The following is a 19,176-nucleotide window of genomic DNA, read 5'->3' on the forward strand; positions in this document are numbered from 1 at the left end:
CCATCTGGAGTACTGTGTCCAGTTCTGGGTCCCCCACTACAGAAGCAGTGTGGACAAGTTGAAGAGTGTGGAGCAGTGGTGGCCTTAAGGTTGCTGGGGCCCTGGGCAAGAGAGTCATTTGGGGACCCTTAGAGGTATGTACTCAGGTAAATATTAACCCACTAGTTGTATTGTGGATCTTTTCAGTATTCTTTGGAGGAATTATATAAATGGTTGAGTGTTAAAATGCAAATAGAGCCACTTCCTTGCAAAAACTTCATGCCACAAAAATTTGGCCCCCCAGGCAGTTGCCCAGTTTGCCCTCCCCTAAGGCTGCTGCTAAGTGGAGCGTGACAAAAATGGTGAGGGAGCTGGGGGACATGACTTATGAGGAGAAGCTGACAGAACTGTGCTTATTTAATCTGGAGAAGAGAAGACTAAGGGTGCATTTAATAGCAGCCTTCAACTACCTAACAGGTGTTTCCAAAGAGGATGGAGCTAGACTGTTCTCAGTGGTGGCAGATGACAAAATAAGGAGCAATGGCCTCAAATTGTGGCAAGGAAGGTTTAGGTTAGATATCAGGCGGAACCCTTTCACAGGGAGGGCAGCAAAGCCCTAGAACAGGTTTTTTAATTAATATTTCCAGTTCCAGGTCAAATCAGACAAATCATATCAATTGAGCAGAACTTGTTCTTTCCAAAAAACACCTATGGCGCTACAAGTGGCAAGATCCTCCATCCCAGGCTCTCACCCTGGAACTTTCTATACTCCCAAATCCATTGAAAGGCATCCTTCATGCAGGCCAAGCCTTGGGCAGACCTTTTTTTTTTTTTTAAGGAAAATTTTTCATGTCCCAAGTCAAATCAGCCAAATCAATTCCAAATCCATGTCATTCACGATCAATACATGGCCCTGCTATTGGCAAACATCCTCCATCCCTGCCTGGGGCTTCAGATACGTCGAAATCTTCCTACATCCCAGCCCAAGTCTGGATATTGATGCTCTCGAGTTTCACTTGCCCTCAGCCGTAGGGTCACAGGAGCAAGCTAGAGAGGAGTCTCCCATTTCCATAGTGAGACTAGGGTGACCATCATAGAGGATGGTTTGGTTGTCCTGTGTCCTCCATTGATACGAAACCCAATGCCTTTATGCCCTCTACTTTTCTCTTCAAGAAGAGAGACATAAAGGCATTGAGTTTGGTATCAACAGAGGACAGAGTAGCAGGAAATGGGAAAGTCCTCTATGATGGTCACCCTAAGCAGATCCTCCCACTGGAAGTGAAAGTGGGAGGCTAACTGTGCCTTATCTCAGTCAAGGTACTACCCCTGCCTCCTGGGTCCCCCCGCTGGTAAGAAAACCACCTTGGCCCTCAGAGTACTGCCCCTGCACAGGCTGCCCCGAGGCAGGGCATCGCCACTACCAGCTGTTGGCGGTGCAATGTGAGGGGCGCCTCTGCCCCGCCTCCCCCCACCTGGAGGAACAGGGCTGCAGTCCCGCTCGAGGCGGGGCAGGGCGGGGCTCTGGGGAAGGCTGGAGGCGCCCGGCTCCCTCTACCAGCCACAGCGCCCACTGCGGCGCCCCCTACACACCGCCCCACTGCGCGCTGTCTTCTAAGCCCACACGTGCCAAGGCCGCTCTTCTACGCATGCACGGGGGCAGCGGCTTGCAGGGAAGTTTGGCCTCTAGGCAGCCCGTAGCTTCCTTAGCAACGGCCCGGAAGCGGCGCGGGCGCCAAGTAGGGGTTCTGCAGTGCTGGCCGGTGAGGGGCGCGCCGGGGCGGGGAGACTGCCCAGGACTGAAGGAGCCGCGCTGCGGTTTTGCCGCCTCGCTGCGCGCTTCTGTGCTCTGGCCCCTTGTTTTGTCCGGGCCGGGACCCGCTCCGTGTCTCCAGCGGCCGCGCTCTGCTCGTGCCGGAAGGGGATCCCCCTCCTGGGCCGCATGGCGGCATCCAGGGGTGGGTGGGGGCACTTCGCTTCCAGGCATCCAAGCTGCTTCTCTTATTCCATCTCTTCTTCAACACGCGCGTGGCAGCTCCTGGCTTTCCCCTGTGGTTTTTCTGGTATTGGCTTTGCAGAGTAAAGTGTCGCCACTGGGAGAAAGTCTCCAGATTGGAGCCGTATCCGTCTAGAGGTACAAGCAGTCGGGACTCTAGTTGAGATGATCTCTTTTATTAGACCAGCAAACACCCTTCATCAGGCTTGTGGAAGTGGGAGGAGTTTTTTTCTGTTGGCAGGTCTGGCACTTCGGGGGTGCGGGTTCACATCACTTCTAATCCTGCTTCTCTTCTTTGATCTCTTTCTGACACAGCTGTTCAGGCCTCTCTGGTTTTCACCTTGACTTTCTGGAAGATTACGGTCTTCTGGGTAAAAGGTCTCTTCTCCTCCACCCAACTCTTCGGTTCTTTGTATGTTTAACTTCATTGCAGCCCTTCGCTCTAACAGGATCCTTGACCTCCTTTCTTTTGAACCTGACATTTTGCAGTAATCCACTTGCACACCTTTTATTTTTATTTTCCTTGTTTTTCTTTGTGCAGCACATAAAAATCAAATGAAAAAACAAAAAACCACAACACTTCTCTGGTTTGTAATTGCCTGCTGTTGTGTCTGATTAAATTGTTTGCATGTCTTTGTTGCTTCTCAGAGAAAAAGCTGTCTTCATATGGGTGGCCATGCTATGATTGCATTTCTTTTCCTTTTAAAATGTGCTGTTTAAAACAAGCTATATAGGCAAATGCTAATGATATACAAACAGTCTAACAATATTAATCCTGGTTTGTTGTACAGATTTCAGAAAAATGGCAGATGTTTCACTGTGCTACCTAACATGTTGAAGGTTGGCACCAGCACCAGTGTGAAATAGTTAGCCATGGCATGATGCTAATATTTAATTTTATCATTTATTTTTATTTTATGATTTTACTATATGAAAATGTTCCGAAGTTCTCTTGTTTTGACACTTTCTGCAACATCAGAGATTAATAAAGTTACTTTAAGAAATTTGGTGATTATAAATTGGCACTTACCTATTATATGCAAAATCCCAGAATTTTCTTACTTGACATTGTTCTCATTCCTTTTTATCTTCAAAATCTTTGTAACTCTTAATAGAATTGCTGCATTTTTATTTTCAGGAGCAAATATAAGCTGCTTCTCTCTGAAGAAAGGCACTTGATGCCCAAAAGCTTGTCCAGAGGTTCTCAGCCATACAGTTGGTCCAATAAGTTACCATAAATTATTCTTGCCTCTTGGACGTTTCCTGAACCATCTCAGCTGCAAACCAACTTCAATCATACTATGTTCCATTAACAGTCAGTGTAAGGATCATGTAATTTTTTCCCCATGTATTAAAGACTAATAAATCTGTAGACTCTATTTTAAAATCAAAAGTAGTGATGCGATCAGGGAAGACCAGTGTTCTGAAAATGGCAAGAAGGAGAATCTTAGGTATTATCCAGCTGAAGGGATTCATGATTTAGCAAGTAGGAAATCTGTATTCAAATAATAGATTTTGATTTATTTTGCATTTGTACTTTAAGTACACTGCATGTCTAAAGTTGTTGTTTGGTTTTTTTAAGGTCTATTATTAATTAAGAAATGACCTTTCTTATTATTTGACAGCCTCCACATAATTTGCAATTAAAAATACGTTCTAGCTTTAGAAATATGGTAGGTATTTTTTTTCAGTTTGAAGCTATTTGGGTATACTATGTTAATATACCCATTAAAGTAGCTAAACAGTTTAATGCATATTTATCTAGATTCCTAATTTTACATACCTGTTAGAAAAAAAGAAATTATATGTCTTATTTACTAGATGATTCTTAGTTTTTATTTTGTGATTTGTGTTAGCCTGCATTTGTATGAATGAAAACTAGAATTCAGTTGAAATATTCTAATTATGTTTTATTGAAATAAAACTATTTTAAATGTGCTGGGTAGGTAGGAAAAATAAGTCATATTAGACATTAAAAAATTATTATAGAAAATAGAATTATCAATAAAGAATTTTACTTATTTTTTCCTACAAATTTAACAATTAGGCTGTGGGCAAAATTAAATGAATGAGAACAAATATAAGGAGGGGGTCTACCAAACTTGAGGATACGGTCAGCCCATTTCACGAGCAGATACTGGGATCAGCCACCGTTTTTACGGGCTGAGTACGTTGGGGACTTCCATGCCACTGATGGGCTGTGGTTTAAGTACCCTGACTAAGCCTGGGGAAGCCATTTATCCCCATGTTAAGCATGGATTAATGGCTTCCCTGGGTTTCATTGGAGTAATTAGGCCACAGTTTCAGACCATTCCCAAGCAGTAGGCTCTGCAATTTTGGTGGGCTTGCTGCAAAAAAACAAAACAAAACCAGCAAGCAGAGAAAAAGGCAGGAAGCCTTGCAGTCTTGGAGCATGGGGACAGGGGATGCTTCCTTTTATAATGCCTGCAGCCCTCATGCCTCCTGCAGTCCTGACCTATACTGCCTGCAGCCCCTCCCCCCGCCCCCATTCTTCTCTCCCTTTCCCCATGCTCCAAGAGTGCAGGGCTTCCCACCATTTTCTCAGATTGCTGGGTTTTTGGGGGTGGGGGTGTTTTTCTTTTCTCTCTCTTTTTGCAGCAAGTCTGCTGTTTTTCATGAAGCCCACCTGAATTGGTTTCTGCAAAAATTGTGCAATCATGAATTTGGTAGGTCCCTAAAATAAGATGCTGCATATTTGATCTTTCTTCCCTATAATACAAATGCAAAAATGAGGGATCACTAATTAGGTAGTAACACATATAAAAGGGATCTCATGATCATAGCAAATCAGTGTGAACCTGAACAGCCATATGATGCTGTCACAGGAAAAGCAAACACACATTTGGGTTTTGGTAACATACAGTATAATCAAGATGTGGGAAGTAATAGTGCTATTCTGTTTGATCCTAGTTAGGTCCCAGCTGGAGTATTCAGTTTTGCATACTACAGTTTAAGAAAGATACAGAAAAATATGAGGCTCCAGAAGCAAGTGACAAAGGGATTGAAAAACAATGCCAAAGATGGAAATGGAGATGGAGAAACCTTAGGGACCAGGCAGTGGTGAGGCAAGTTTTGAGGGGGTGTAGGTAGGGGGGAGCAAGTCACCTGACTTCCTCTCCCCCCCAATTCCCCATCTGTTTCCTTGCCCCCTCATTGCTTTTCCCACCACCTACTTTCTTCACTTGCCTCTCTACTATTCCTTCACTGCCTGCCCCACTGTCACTTCCCCATTGCAGTGACGGCAGGGACAAATTCAAGATAACCCTCCTTGTTTAGATAAGTGTATTTTAACAATTAGATTTATACATGGAAAATGTATGAATTTGTTATAATTTGCCATGTATTGAATGTAATTATTCAGGATCTTTTTGGAATCGAGAAATATTTTACTTGGATTGATTTAGGAATAGTGAACCCTGGTTTGTGCATGTGGTTTGTCTAGATGTCTAGATTGGTAATTGTCAACAAGACTGCCATGGCATTATGGGGATATTAGCAAGTGTGCCAAACACCTACATATGGTTCATTAGATGAATCCAGAAACAGCAAATATGAATTTATAGTGTTAAAAATATTCTGACTTGTGGTCTTTCTGAGTTCTTTGCAACAGAAAACTTGCTCTTATTATTTTTCCGTTGTCAAAAAATGAGTGAAAGCTAGTTGCTGGCATTTTGTGAGGGGTGCTTTGATTTTAAAAATGTTGAAAACAGTTGGACTAGGTTATCTTTTTGGTGTCTTTCGAACCCATGATTCTACTATCTGTCATTCTCAAGAAATAATTTAGATTTTTCATTAAAGTGTACACTGAAGATTTGGTATGTAATGCCTTTTCCTCCGTTTCATAAAAAAACAAACTAGAATCATACAGGTTATAATGGGAACATATTTCTAATTTTAAAATATTTTTGTTTACTTAATGCATGATACATACTTATTTTCTAATGGTTTTAGCAGTATAATGTCTTTTCCTGGTTTTAGTTTAACTTTGTTTCCTGTGTTCTCCTTCTGTCTTTCTTTTTCTACTACTTCTCCCTGTTTATTGCTCCAATTCTACTCTGTTTTTATATTTTTCTTAATCATTCTGCTTCCTTTTGTAGTCTTTTTCATTCTTGCTTTTCATACCATTGTTACTACTTTTTCCTGTGTGTTCACTGTTCATAACCACCATCTACTGCAAGGTCTGCATTGCACTTTATGCTGCTCTGCTTTCTGTATGTTAGCAGTAAAGTGAAACTAACCAAACCCAATTTAACTTTGCTGCAGGTATCACACTAGTGGAGTGGCAAAGAAGAACAATGCTGGAACCGAAGAGATGTGATGTGTGTTTGACTGGTATGTATGCTACACTGTTTTAGGTGTTCATGTGTGAAAGAATACACACATGAAAATCATGTTTTATTACTTGCATGTTCTAGTCTAGTATTTTGGGGCGGTTTGGTAAAGAAAAAAGAAAAGCGAGGGAGACAATTTAGGTCTAAATCCCTTTGTTTACTGCAAAGCAGGAATAAGAACTATTATTTTTATTCTTTGTTTCCTTTTTTGTTGTAGGAAGTGATGATAAGAGAATGTCATCAGGCTTCCGAATAAAACCGAAGAATGCAGTGCAAAAGAGCAGGACCTCGCCATGTCCTACACCAAATTCTCCAGAACCTACAGTTAAGCCACAACCAAAACCTAGTGATAGACTTAACCCCAAAACTATTGATCCGGTATGTAAAGATATTTCTAAACAAATTCATTTTTCCTGGAAGCCTGCCAGTGTAAATGACTAAGGACAGCAGCAGGTGAGGGAGTCACAAAAGGTGCAGACGGTGACGATTTGTACCTCATTTGGCTACAGAAATCAAATAATAGTTGTGACCAAACACAAGTGCATGGAATGCAGATACCATAAAAATGTCTGATGGGGTAAAAACATGAACCCTCATTGCATGAAGTATCAGATAAAGATGTTTGAAAATGTAGTGTCTTCTGTAACGTGCGTCTGCTAAGCTCCCAGCCTGTTGTTTTCAGAATGGGAGGGGGAGGGAGTTCAATCTGGGTTTTTATCAGCCCCCCTCAGAGGGTGGGGCAAGTGTATTGATGCCACCCCACCCTGAAGTGAGGGGTCCAGTTCACCCACCCCACTCCAGCACCAGCTGGGGAGCCCCAAGAGCAAGCTCCCTCTGCTGCCTCTCCCATTCTGAAACCAGCCAGCCCTGGCAGAGAGCTGTAGCTGCTACTATGGGAACCTGTCTGCAGGCTCCCATCCTGCAGCTGGACTCGACTCCCCTCTGGAGCCAACAGTGAACTTCTGTTTGGTCTGGGGAAATGCTGTAACTCGGAACACTACAGAACAGGTTCTGAGTTGCAGCTGGGAACTGCACTTCTGTCTGCACCCATAGATTACAGCATTAAGTCTGAATGTCAGAAGTCTTTGAGCACAGAAAATCTGTGGTTTCCTAGGACTTAGACATTCTTGTGTACCAGAGATTCATATTCTGATTAACTTGTGAATATTTGGAATAAGTTTCTAGCTCTTCCAGAGACAGAAGCAACAGTGGATTTAATTTACAGTGTGTCAGTTACTGCATCTTCAATCTGTACTCTGAAAAAGTAACTCAACAGAACCAGGAGAGACTAACCAGTCTCACCTTTTTTATGGTTTATTGACTAAAAGTCATTACACCACTAGTTAACTAGTTTGCTCCATGTCTTTTGCAAAAATCCAACAGATGTGATAGCTAAACTTACTTTTTAAATCTTGGCACTTCATAACTTTTAAAACTTATTTCAAAGATGCCAGTTCTGAACAGTTGCATGTATCATGGTTGTTTGGCACACTGAAGTTTTGGACTCCTGTGGTGTTCTTTATAAAGAGATTTTAGAGACTGGAGCAGAATTTTATACATTTTACATGTGACCAGCTCAAACTGTCACAGTAGCCAAAAAAGGCAATATCTGAGTCATCACTAGGGATCCAGGTTTTCTGTTCATTGTGGAAAAACACAGATTTTCTTCTTTAAAGGGGAAAAGCGTAGGAAACTACAAGTTTCCTCTTGTAGGCTGGCAGAGTTCCAGCCTGTAAGGGTTGCTTGGGGTCGGGGGGATGTGGGACACAGGCTATCACGTGCATGTGTGTGCATGCACGCGTACACATGGCCAGCAATACATCCAGGCAGCAGTGGAGAGCAGCTCCTCCAACTGCCTGCAGGTAAGTCTATGGGAGAGAGGGGGCATAAGTGACATGTGGGAGGGCAGGGGTGTAGATTGACGTGGCCACAGTGAGGAAGGGAGTGGGGCAGGGTCAGAGTTGTGCCCAGCAGGGGGGCACAACTCCACACTGCCACTCCTGCTGCTCCTGGGAAGGCAGGGGGCACCTTGCTATGGTAGCACAGTTGGTGCAGGACTCCCAGCGGTGGCAGCACTGAGTCTCACTGCCCTGCTCTGCCCTCCTGTGCCAGCTCCCATCTACTGGGCTGTGGAGGACAGTGTAGGGAGGGCAGCATGGCATGGAGCCCAAGCCTTGCAGCTGGCAGCCCACATCCTCCCCCGCCCTCCATGGGCTCTGCTCGACTCTGCTCTGGCTGCGATGCTTGCAGAGGGGAGAGGAGCCAGGCTCTGCTCCGCTCTGGCTGCCATAGCCATCGCTACCTGGAGCAGCCTGGGCTTGGGTGCTGCTGGCGTGTGTGGGGCAGGGAACATATAGGATACAGTCACAAGGTCTCATAGCCCCGGTAGCTGGGGGGCCCCCCAAACGGGGCTCGGGGTGGGGCAGGGGTTTGTGAGTCGGGAGTGAGGGGCACCAGCAGGGCTGGGGAGCTGTGATTTGGGAGTGAGGTACTGAAAGGACTGGGGAGGCTGTGGTTTGGGAGCAGGGGAAATGGCATGGGCAGGGCACCAGCATATTAGGGCTGCTCAGTGTCATAAAGTAGTACAAGAGACAGCCACAGCTGGACCCACATCCAAAATCAAATGCCAAAATATATAGGCATATAGAATGTGTTTTATTTTAATGATTGAGGCACTGGTTGCTTCAATATTGCTTTAAAATTGTAAATATATCAATAAAACATTGTGTTCAACTCATACCTATATATATATCTATATAGTGGCATTTTGTCTTAATCATGGAACAACACAGATTTTGGGGGTTTTTAATAAGAGAATTTTGATGTGTTTTTTTTTTTTTCTTAATTGGAGAATTTGGTATTTTTAAACAGAGAAAACCAGGATCCCTGGTTATCGCCCATGTTAAAACTATAGCTGGGTGAAGATCCTGGGAGTGAGCTGCATTCCACCTTTCATGATGCCTATTTATTTGGTTTGTGGAAGCACTGTTTAGAGTGTATTTGTTCACACAAGGGGACTTCAGCTAGCTCTATTTACCTTTCTTTAAAGACTAATTAATTGTCACTTATTTTGAAGTTTGTCTGACCTTACTGGTTTATAATTGCAGATAGAAAGGAGGTTCAGGGGGGAAACTGAAATTAAAAAAAAATGGGGTAGATAATTCAGCCCCTAAATAACAGGTCAAGGAAAGGCAGAAACTGAATACTAGTTCTCCAAATTAAGAGTGACTAGGTGTACTGATATGTATGTAGACTGTTCAGGTAAAACCCCTTCCTACTTATGATGCTTGTTTTGAAAACAAGTGTTTGGGGTCACTGTGTTCACTGTTTATCACAGGTCTTTAAGGAAAGCTAGTTCAAATCAAACCAGACTGGCTTGGCAATCATAGTTGGAGCACAGGGTGCTGTGAGTCTGGATCTTGTCTGAGTAAAATTGCAAGATTCCATCCTGAGATAAGTGAATGCCAGAGGTTTAAAGCTAGAAGGGAGGAAAATGTTAGGCGAGAGCAATGTGTAGCATGAGTTATGGATAACTCTGAGAACAATAAAACTTAGTACAGAATTATGTAGGTTGAAAAGAGGGAAAAGGGGAGTTAAATGTCTCCATCTCTGCTGCAAAGTAGAAAAGGTGCTAGTTGCTAAGATCTGAAAACAAAATAATTACAGACTCTTGCTGCTGGGAAAAGTCTGTGACGAATCAAATGCTAAATTTATACTTTTTTGTTAAGGCTGTCTTCAGGCAGGTCTGAAGAAATAGATTTTTAGAAAAATCTTAAGTTACAGCAGGGCTTATGGAAGTATTCAGATACAGCAAGAACTATGCTTCTAAATTGTAGTGTCTTAACTTTATATTAAGAAGTTGTAACTTAGTGTTTACCCCCCTGCCCCCCCCAAAGTATGTCAGGATAGCTCCCTTAGGGCTATCACTCTCTGTGTACAGACATTCACTGCTACATGATGAAATGTTTCCCAGTAGAAAAATAGTGTGGGAGCTGGACTGTACAGATCTTTCTCCAGCCCGATGGCTAAAGAGCATTGCATGAAAGCACTCTATCCAGGAGGAATAGAGGGCTGCTCCTGGCCTTAGGGAACCCATTCATTGACAACATGTCCTCTCCCCTGCCTGGGAAAGGGGCTGGCTGTCAAGTGGCAGTTGACAGCTGCTAAAAAGTAGGAGCTGCCACAGACAGCTGGGGAGAGTTCCTGCCCTGAGAGAATACTCCCCACCCCCATCCCTCCAGTCAACTGGGTGGCAGGAGGAGGGGCATTCTTTAGTGGCAGGAACCCTCTTGGTTCTCCCTTGCAGGAAAATAGCCCCACTCCTTGCACTTCTCTGGGCTAACCTGGAGGAGTGCAGGGTGCGGGGAGCATTCAATTAAGCCACAGAGACATAGCAGCCTAAATGCCCTACACTGCTCTGGCTGTGCAGGATGAGGCATGCTCATCATGGCATCACAGCAGCCTGCCTCATTCTGTTCTGCTCTGGGTCAGCTGGATGGCCCAGATGGCAAAGGGGTAGCCAGAGGGGCTGGGAGTTTTGTATGCAGAGGCTTTCCCTGGCCCCTCTGGCTTTGAAATAGCCACTCAGCTTTGCTTGCTCTAGTCTTCTTGGTCCCTAGGAGCAGTTAAGCCAGAGGAAAGGGTGCAGTTGTTCAGCATCCTGGGAGAAACTGTTCTGGGAATATATCCCTGATTGTTCCCAGGCAACTTTTCTCCCGGAGTGTTATTTTTGCTTCTGAAGCAAAAGCTTGAATGTCTGCATGCTTTGGGTTTCTGTTGGAAGAACAGATGATTCTTGTAGTAGAAACTGAACATCTGTATATGACCACTGACTTTGTTGGGAGTGTTTCCAAGAAAAAAATAACAAAAATGAAGTGAGAAATTCTGCAAGGAGACATCCACTATTTAACATTTACTAATTTGCAGAACTTCTTTGCAAGACATTGGTAACGTGGTATATTTTAGACTCTAGTGTAAAAATGACAGTTTCTAGCCAGCTTCTATGGTATTGTTTATTATTTATCTGATTACAAGATTCAGGTTACATTGAAATGTAAATTAGTAATTAGCGATTTCTATTTATAAATTAAATTTGACACTCATGAATAACAGGTATTTTGTTATGTCTTTTATTTTCTTTCTTGTCTAACCAGTTTGGTGATCAGCCAAAGGCCCCTTCTGCATTTGCTGCTATTTATTCTAAAGGGGGTATTCCTTGCAGGTAATTAACTTTTTAAAGCAACTGATGTGAATGTATTTAAACAATAGTTTAAAGTATGATAAAGCACATTAAGACTCTTTTATTGATTGTTGACTTTCATAGGATCAAAGCTGAATATGGAATTGGTTTCTCCGACATCCTGATTTTATTGATCTCTGAAAATGCTTGTATTATCTAATACTGGTCAAAAAATGTATCACCCAGTATTATGCTCATTTAGATATTTCCTATGATTTAGAAGCTCCTTGGCTCCAAGAGTAGAAAAACATTTGCAGTAATTTACTGAATTAACACTGAAAGCAGCTGATTTCTTCAGACCGTGGTGTTTTCTGCCCTCTAGTGGCAGAACAAAATAACATTGTTGTCATAGTAGGTAAGCATCTGCCTTCTTATCCTCCACGAAGGTGGAGGGAAACATTAGCCTGATTATATACCTATTACAGTAATGTCCTTTAACAAAACTGCTATAAGCAGTAGGTTTAGAAATTGCACTTTTTATAAGATGTAATTCCTGTGCATAAGTACATCCTGATGGTGTCTCTTTCAAGTGGATACAGTTATTTTAAACAAATCTTTGAGTAACCATTTATACTTGTATTCAGTAACCCTTTCTTTCCAATGAACCAAAACTGATTTGATCAAGCATGAAAACAGCTAAGCTTTTCTCGTGACTGAGCTTCAGTATTCATACTATCAGCAAATCTGCCTTAATAAATATCAAAGAGTAGACTTTACAAGAAAATACACTGACAGCTTGTATCCATATATAAGAAGTGTATAATATATTTTTTTACAACTTATTCTCTACCATGTATTTGTAAATGACTGAAGATTAAATCTGAATATTGTCCTATTTAAAACTTTCTTGATAATGCTGTATAATTGCAGCATTCTGCCCAACTTGGTGTGTGTATCAGTTACATCCAGAATTTCACTGGGAGAGCCATTGTTAGGCATAAACATTCTTTCACAGTAATTTTGTAGAATACTTAGGGACCTTTTAATATAAAAAATTATTTATTTACTATTTATTATTCTGTGCTGAATGTTCTGTTGCAGCACCATTTCTTAAAACCCTCTTCTTTGTTACAGGTTGATTCATGGCTCAGTAAAACACAAACTACAATGGGACTGTCTTCCTGAAACACTTCCATTTGATCCTCTGCTTATAACATTGGCTGAGGTAAGCTTGCTTTTGTTGTGTAGTTATATTGCTAAAAAATAAAGTCATTTTTTTTATATGCAGTGGTCAAAAATTATGTGGGCATGCAGCATGTGTATAAAGATGCAAATCATTTCATGTGGTTACTAATATGCCTTAAGGAGTTAGTTAACTAGCTGCTTCATAGATCAAGTACCTACTCACTGCGATATCTGGGCACAGTTGTTGATTGATGATTTGTTCTTTGAACATAAGAGAAAAAAATTATTTTTACAAAAATGCCCTAAAATTTCAAACACTGTTAGTTCATTTTCTTAGTATTACACTAACATATTTTTAAGTGGAGGAAAGGTCTTTTTTTTTTTCTCAGAGACCTAAGTTCAGAACAAAATTATGTTAAGTATTTACAAGCGAATTTAGTTCTTAGAGCCCAAGTAAAGTATCTCACTTAGAAACTGGGAATCTTACAAGGGAAGAAAGGAGGAGAAGAATAGTACATCTGCTTTTCCAGACACCATATTGCATGCTTTCCTACTGCGATCGAGATAAGCGGTTGGAGGATAATGTAATTACACTTTGATTTTGTAATCTTACCAAGTTGTGATAAACAGGAAAAATAATGGGTGCAATTAGAGCTGGTCAAGCACCATAAGTCAGTTGATCATTCTTTTTAAAGTAACGTCCCAGTAATTTGTGTAATGAGAGAGAATAATGGAGAACTGCTGAAACAATCAAGAACTAGCCTCCTATGAGGATAGGTTGAAAGAACTAGGATTAATTTATTTGAAGAGGAGCTGATTTAGGGGGAATTTGATAAATTGTCAAATACTGGAAGGGAGGATATGTGAATGATTCTCTATGACCTCAGGGGGGTAGGGCAGGACAAGAAACAATCATCCTGTGTTACATCAAGAGAAACTTAAGCTGAGTATTAGGAAGAACTTTCTGACTATGGAAGTGGTTACATGTTGAAACAGGCTACTTGGATTGTGAAGTTTCCATCTTGGTGGACATTTCTAAGAACAGGTTAGATGCATACTTGACTGGGATTAATTAGTCAGGGATGATCTGGCCTTGAGCATGAGGGTGGACTGGATGGCCTCCTGAGTTCTTTTCCAGCACTAGTTTCTATGGCTCTCTGTTTCTAACCAAAATGGTCCTGTGGATTTTGCTATATTACATAATAATATTTTACCGTAAATGACAATTTAAATAGTTACTCAAAGATTTCCATTCTAATTCTGTTTCTAGCTCAAAGCTCTGACTCTTAACCAGATTACAGCAGCAATGCCCTAAGTTGCTGCAGGATCCTTTTAAGGGTGCCACGCAGTAGTAGCACTGTTAAGTGTGCAAACACTTACACAAAATACAAAACTCTAAAACTCTTGGTTCAGAGATTATACTTTTTATTAGATGGGTATTATCTCTGAACCAGGAGTTTTGGAGATTTGCATTTCTTTTTGTCTCAGACCAACTTAGCTACCAAATACATCCCACAAACACTTGCACATAATTCACAAGATAAATCCAGAGATTTGAAATGGAAATCTGTATCAAAAACATTCCAACCTGTTGTGGCCTTTTTGAGCTATTTGCAAAAGAAGAATGGCTCTATTACTTTTCTGTCATATTAGTGGGAGTTTAAAACTAGCATTTTCTGACAGGCATTTTGAGTGTAACAAAGTTGAGAACCAATACTGGTTTACAGTACTGTTACTTACACAGGCAGACAAGATCTCTGTCCAGCATCCATGTGCGTGTGTGTGCGCGTTGGGCAGAGATTGAAAGATTATTTCTTTCCCTCTTCCTGCATTTAAAATGGCAAGTATATATATTTGGAAGTGGGAAAGAAGTAATCTTGCTATCTGAGAAAATCTTGCAATAGTATTTTGATCAGGCATGATGCTGCAATGACTAGCCCATGGTCATAGATGAAAGAGTTTGGATGAAAATTGCTTTCACACACTTGCCTTTGCAAAATATACATTTCTTTGTTATTTTAGTAGTATCTTGGCAAGTGTAGGTTAACATTTTGTAAACTTTACAGTCTAAGTAATAAGTACATTTGGAGACGTATTTTTAGTAGGTGCAGCATTCTGGTATGAAGGAGGTAGTCTTTGTCATATTGCCTGCAATATTTCATCCCAAGTTGAGAGTAGTTTTCAGAGCTCCAGCTTCTCTGAGGAATCCTTTAAGTCATTTATGGTATTAAAGATCCTTCTGTTAATCACCAGTTTCCCATGTGTAAATACAGGCCTAATCTGCCAATGCAAAGAAAGCTTTCTCTTCAGTAACTGAATTAATCCCATTCAGTGCAATAGGAACATTGAAAACCAATTCACTAAACAAGCAGGAAACTTGAAAAAATATGCTCAAGTATGTGTTTAATTTCTGCGTCTTGTATTAGTTGCTACAAATTATTCTATCCAGATTTTTATGGCTCCCCAGCACTGGCTGTGAGGTTTGCCTTGAAAGATCTAACTAATTTTAATTTGGTGTTCAGTATCAAACATGTCAGAGTTATCATTACGTATAATTAAACATTTTAGCACAGTGGTATTGAACCTTTTTAGTCTTGAGGCACCCCTTGGAAAATGCCAGATCTTAGTTCTCACTTGTTTTTTGACTGCAGAAAAATAATAGAACAAATCTTCTCTTCTAAAAAACTCAGAAGGTCAAAGTTTTAACATTATGGATTCCTATTCAAAATCTCTAGGTTTATCTTGTGAATCATGTTTGCACACCAACAGCGCTAACATTGCATGGCATCCCATGGTACCCTTGAAAGAATTTCAGGGCACTCCAGGGTGCTGCAGCCTTATCAAGAATCACTGCTCTAGACAATAACTTGAGTAATAGCAAAGTGAAGAAAGGAACTCTGGGAAGCCAGACTGAGGAGTCAAAGAGAGCTGGCTGTACTTTAAAGAATCCTTACTGAGAGTGCAGAAAGAAATATCCTGATGCGCAGGAAGACTAGCAGGTATGGCATGGAAGACCAGCTTGGCTTAGCAGGGAACTCTTCAGTAAACTAAATTACAAAAAGGAAACTTATCACTCGTGGCGATCAGGAGGGGTCCTGGATGATTGGAAAAAAGCAAACAGAGTGCCCATATTTAAGAAAGGGATGAAGGAGGATACAGGGAACTACAGACCAGTCGGACTCACCTGTGTCCCTGGAAAAATCATGGAACAAGTCTTTAAAGAATCCATCTCAAAGCAGCTGAAGGAGAAAAAGGTCCCCGAATCGATTAGGAACTGTCATCATGGATTCACCAAGGGCTCGAAAACTGGTTGGAGCATTGGGCTCAGAGAGTAGTAATCCAGTGTCTTGATGTCTAGTTGGCTGGTGGTATCAAGTGGAGGATTGGGCCAAAATTAATCTCATGAGGTTTAACAAGAACAACTGCAAAGTCCTGCACTTAGGGTGGAACAGTCCCATGCACCAGTGCAGGCTGGGGGCTGAATGGCTGGCAGCAGCTCTGCAGAAAGGGACCTGGGGGTTACAGTGGACAGTAAGCTGAATATGAGCCGGCGGTGTGCCCTTGTTACCAAGAAGGCTAACAGCATAGTGGGCTGCATTGATACGTGTGTCACCAGTAGGTCAAGGGAAGTGATTGGTCCCTCTGTTCAGCCCTGATGAGGCCACATCTAGAGTACTGTGTTCAGTTCTGGCCACCCTACTACAGAAAGGATATGGACAAGTTAGAGAGCGTCCTGCAGAGGGGAACAAAAATAGTGAGGGGGTTGGAGGACATCACTTATGAGGAAAGGTGGAGGGAACTGGGCTTATTTAGTCTAGATAAGAGGAGACTGAGAAGGGACTTAATAGCAGCCTTCAATTACCTGAAGAGGGGTTCAAAAGACAGTGGAGCTGGATTGTTCTCAGCGGTGGCAGATGACGGAAAAAGGAGCAATGGTCTTAGGTTGCAGCAAGGGAAGTTTTGGTTAGGTATTAGGAAGAATTTTCCCACTAGGGGGCTAGTAAAACACTGGAACAGGTTACCCAGAAATGTGAGGGAAACTCCATCCTTGGAGGTTTTCAAAACCCAGCTAGACAAAGCTTTGACTGGGCTGATCTTGTTGGGGATGGTCCTGTTTTGATCAGCGGGTTGGACTAGATGACCTCCTGAGGTCTCTTCCAACCCTAACTTTATATGATTCTATTATCATGGAACAAAACGATTTCAAGCATATGGCTTTTGGGTTTCTCTGAGTTCTGTTAGTATTAAGATCTCACGAAGCTTGGATATTTCTGTTTTTGAGAGTATGCAAATCCCTTACAAATGTAACCTATTTTCTTTCCGTGGGTCTGCAGAGAAGTGATTTTGAGAAGATACGAAGATAAGAAAGTACAAAGGTTGATTAAATAGACAATGTTAAGGATTCAATGGTGTCCTTTAAAATTTTGAGGATAAAAAGAATAAGAATATTCATTGAGCACAGCTGTACTCAGGGGATCCACATGGTGGAGTTAGCAGGGTTTATGTTTTTGAATGACTGTGATAATATTGCTACTTGTAGTAGCCTTCGATGCTCTAATGTACTTTTGTGTCTTAAGGAAAGTTACGACTTAAGCAAACATTTTAATGTATTACAGGGTCTCAGAGAGACAAAACATCCATACACATTTGTATCAAAGGAAGGCTTTAAGGAATTGCTTTTGGTGGAAGGTGCTGCTGAAAAAACTCTTCCCTTGTTGCCTCGTCTCGTTCCAGTGTTAAAGGCTGCTCTGGTATGTCTGTCTCTTCATTTAGTCTATACCTTTTTTTACTAAAATAATGTCAACAGAAGAAACATTGATAAGTGTACCATAAAATAACCTTACTACTTTGCACACGTGCATTATCTGTTACTTAGAAGGCCTGCACCACTGACAGATAGGGTTGGGGTTGAAGTAGAAACCCAGTGCCCAATACAGTGAAGTATATCTAGAATGTTCCTCTGAGTGGAAAATTATGCAGAAATGAAATTACACAAAATCCAGATCCCATTCCAAATAAGGAAGTGTGTTATGCAAGGACTTAAATGTCTTAGGAAGTTCAAAACAATGGAATACATCAATGGGTAAGAGGAGTAACATTAGAAAACAGGATTAAGTATCTTTTGTTTAAAATTCTTCAGAGGTATCATTGTGATATATTTGAAAGATTATGATGGGGTAAAAGCCTTGCGTTAGAAAGGGCCTATTCTATCTCCTTTGTTCAAACTGAAAGTTAGTAGCAGGAGCAGATACAGAATCTTGAAAGTTGTTCAGTTTTAGATGCCTCCGTTTCTCCACGTGTAAAGGATAATAATACAAAAAACCATTCGAGTTTTTATGAGGGTGGTCAGATATCTGAAAAATCATTGGGATCTTCAGATTATAGGAAGAACAATTTCTTTGATCTATTTTGTAAAGCATTATTGCTTAATCTTCTGGTTTTTGTGGGTTTTTTAAAACTTTCCTTTGAATTTTTTTATTGGTTATGTGCTTTAACCAGTGTTGTGGAACTAGATTCACTAGGCATAAGCAGTATATGCATACATAGTTGATGTTTTCATTATGATTACAATTCAGTATATTATTGGTGGAACACTATAATCCAGAAGGCATGTTCTGTGTTTTGTAATGCATATTGCCAATTTTTAATAGTCCACAATGGATCAAGACAGGTTTGCTTCCAGTGTCTCCTGCTAGCCAGGCACAGTCATTACTCATTATTCTGGATTTACTGTTCAGTAGCTAAAATATTATAATTCCATCTTATTTGCATGGTTAAGTTGCTTTTTTAATGTAATATAGATAACTGAATCAAGTATTTTATTAAAACTGAAATATTTAGTTGGTCTACTATAATTTGTTTAGTACCCTTGGATTAGCTTTATATAGTCTCAGTAGGGAACTAACTTGAACTTACCTGGGATTTAGGTCCCTAAATTCTAAGGAGTGATTCAAATCGCTCTGGCATGAGACCACCCTAAAACCTCATTACATGCTTCAGTTTGGGATTGCAAAGATTTCTAGGCAACTACACTTAGACACTCACACATTCATAATACAATCCCAAACAGCTAACTAGAGCAGACTTCTCAGATGCTACAGCCTGAATCTGCCTTAATACTGCACTTGCCTCTGCAAAAATAGCATTGGTCTGTGAGCATAAGAAGTGCCAACTAGGTCTGTGCGAAGCAGTTGGTATTTGCTTCGGATTCGACCAATTTCAGGAGACAGTGATTCGATTTGGTGATTCAAATCACTGCCCCAAATCAAATCTCCAAATCAGATTAAGTTGAATCAGCCGAATCTCCAAATCGGCCCCACTCATTTACTGTTGCCAGGTGGGGAGGTGCCCCTCACTGCCCAATGCTGTGTGGGGGGCTCTGCCATGGGCCCCCGAGCCCCCATGGCTGCCCTACCTGGCTCCAGCTCCCAGCCTTTTGGGGGGAAAAAAAAAAGCTTTGAATCACCAGGCAGGGGGGTGGGGCTGGG

The 19,176-nt window shown here is 41.4% G+C and overlaps 1 protein-coding gene across 4 annotated transcripts in view; it reads left to right on the forward strand.

The window, feature by feature from the left end:
* The first annotated feature begins 1,633 nt into the window (after positions 1–1,633).
* PACRGL (PARK2 coregulated like) overlaps positions 1,634–19,176 on the forward strand; it is a 22,973-nt gene continuing 5,430 nt past the window's right edge. The window contains exons 1-6 of one of the 4 annotated variants that reach the window (XM_019553042.1): positions 1,634–1,739; positions 6,257–6,325; positions 6,542–6,702; positions 11,478–11,545; positions 12,638–12,728; positions 17,305–17,439. In XM_019553042.1, coding sequence (XP_019408587.1) covers positions 6,289–6,325; positions 6,542–6,702; positions 11,478–11,545; positions 12,638–12,728; positions 17,305–17,439 — 492 coding nt within the window. In that variant the 5' untranslated portion in view covers positions 1,634–1,739; positions 6,257–6,288. Of the gene's footprint in view, positions 1,740–2,530; positions 3,294–3,567; positions 3,646–6,256; positions 6,326–6,541; positions 6,703–11,477; positions 11,546–12,637; positions 12,729–17,304; positions 17,440–19,176 lie in introns of those variants that run through there. The other 3 variants (XM_019553039.1, XM_019553041.1, XM_019553040.1) reach the window with 3 other exon arrangements.

The sequence above is a fragment of the Crocodylus porosus genome, unplaced genomic scaffold (genome assembly GCF_001723895.1).
Source record: "Crocodylus porosus isolate Cpor-Errol unplaced genomic scaffold, CroPor_comp1, whole genome shotgun sequence".
NCBI lineage: Eukaryota > Metazoa > Chordata > Crocodylia > Crocodylidae > Crocodylus > Crocodylus porosus.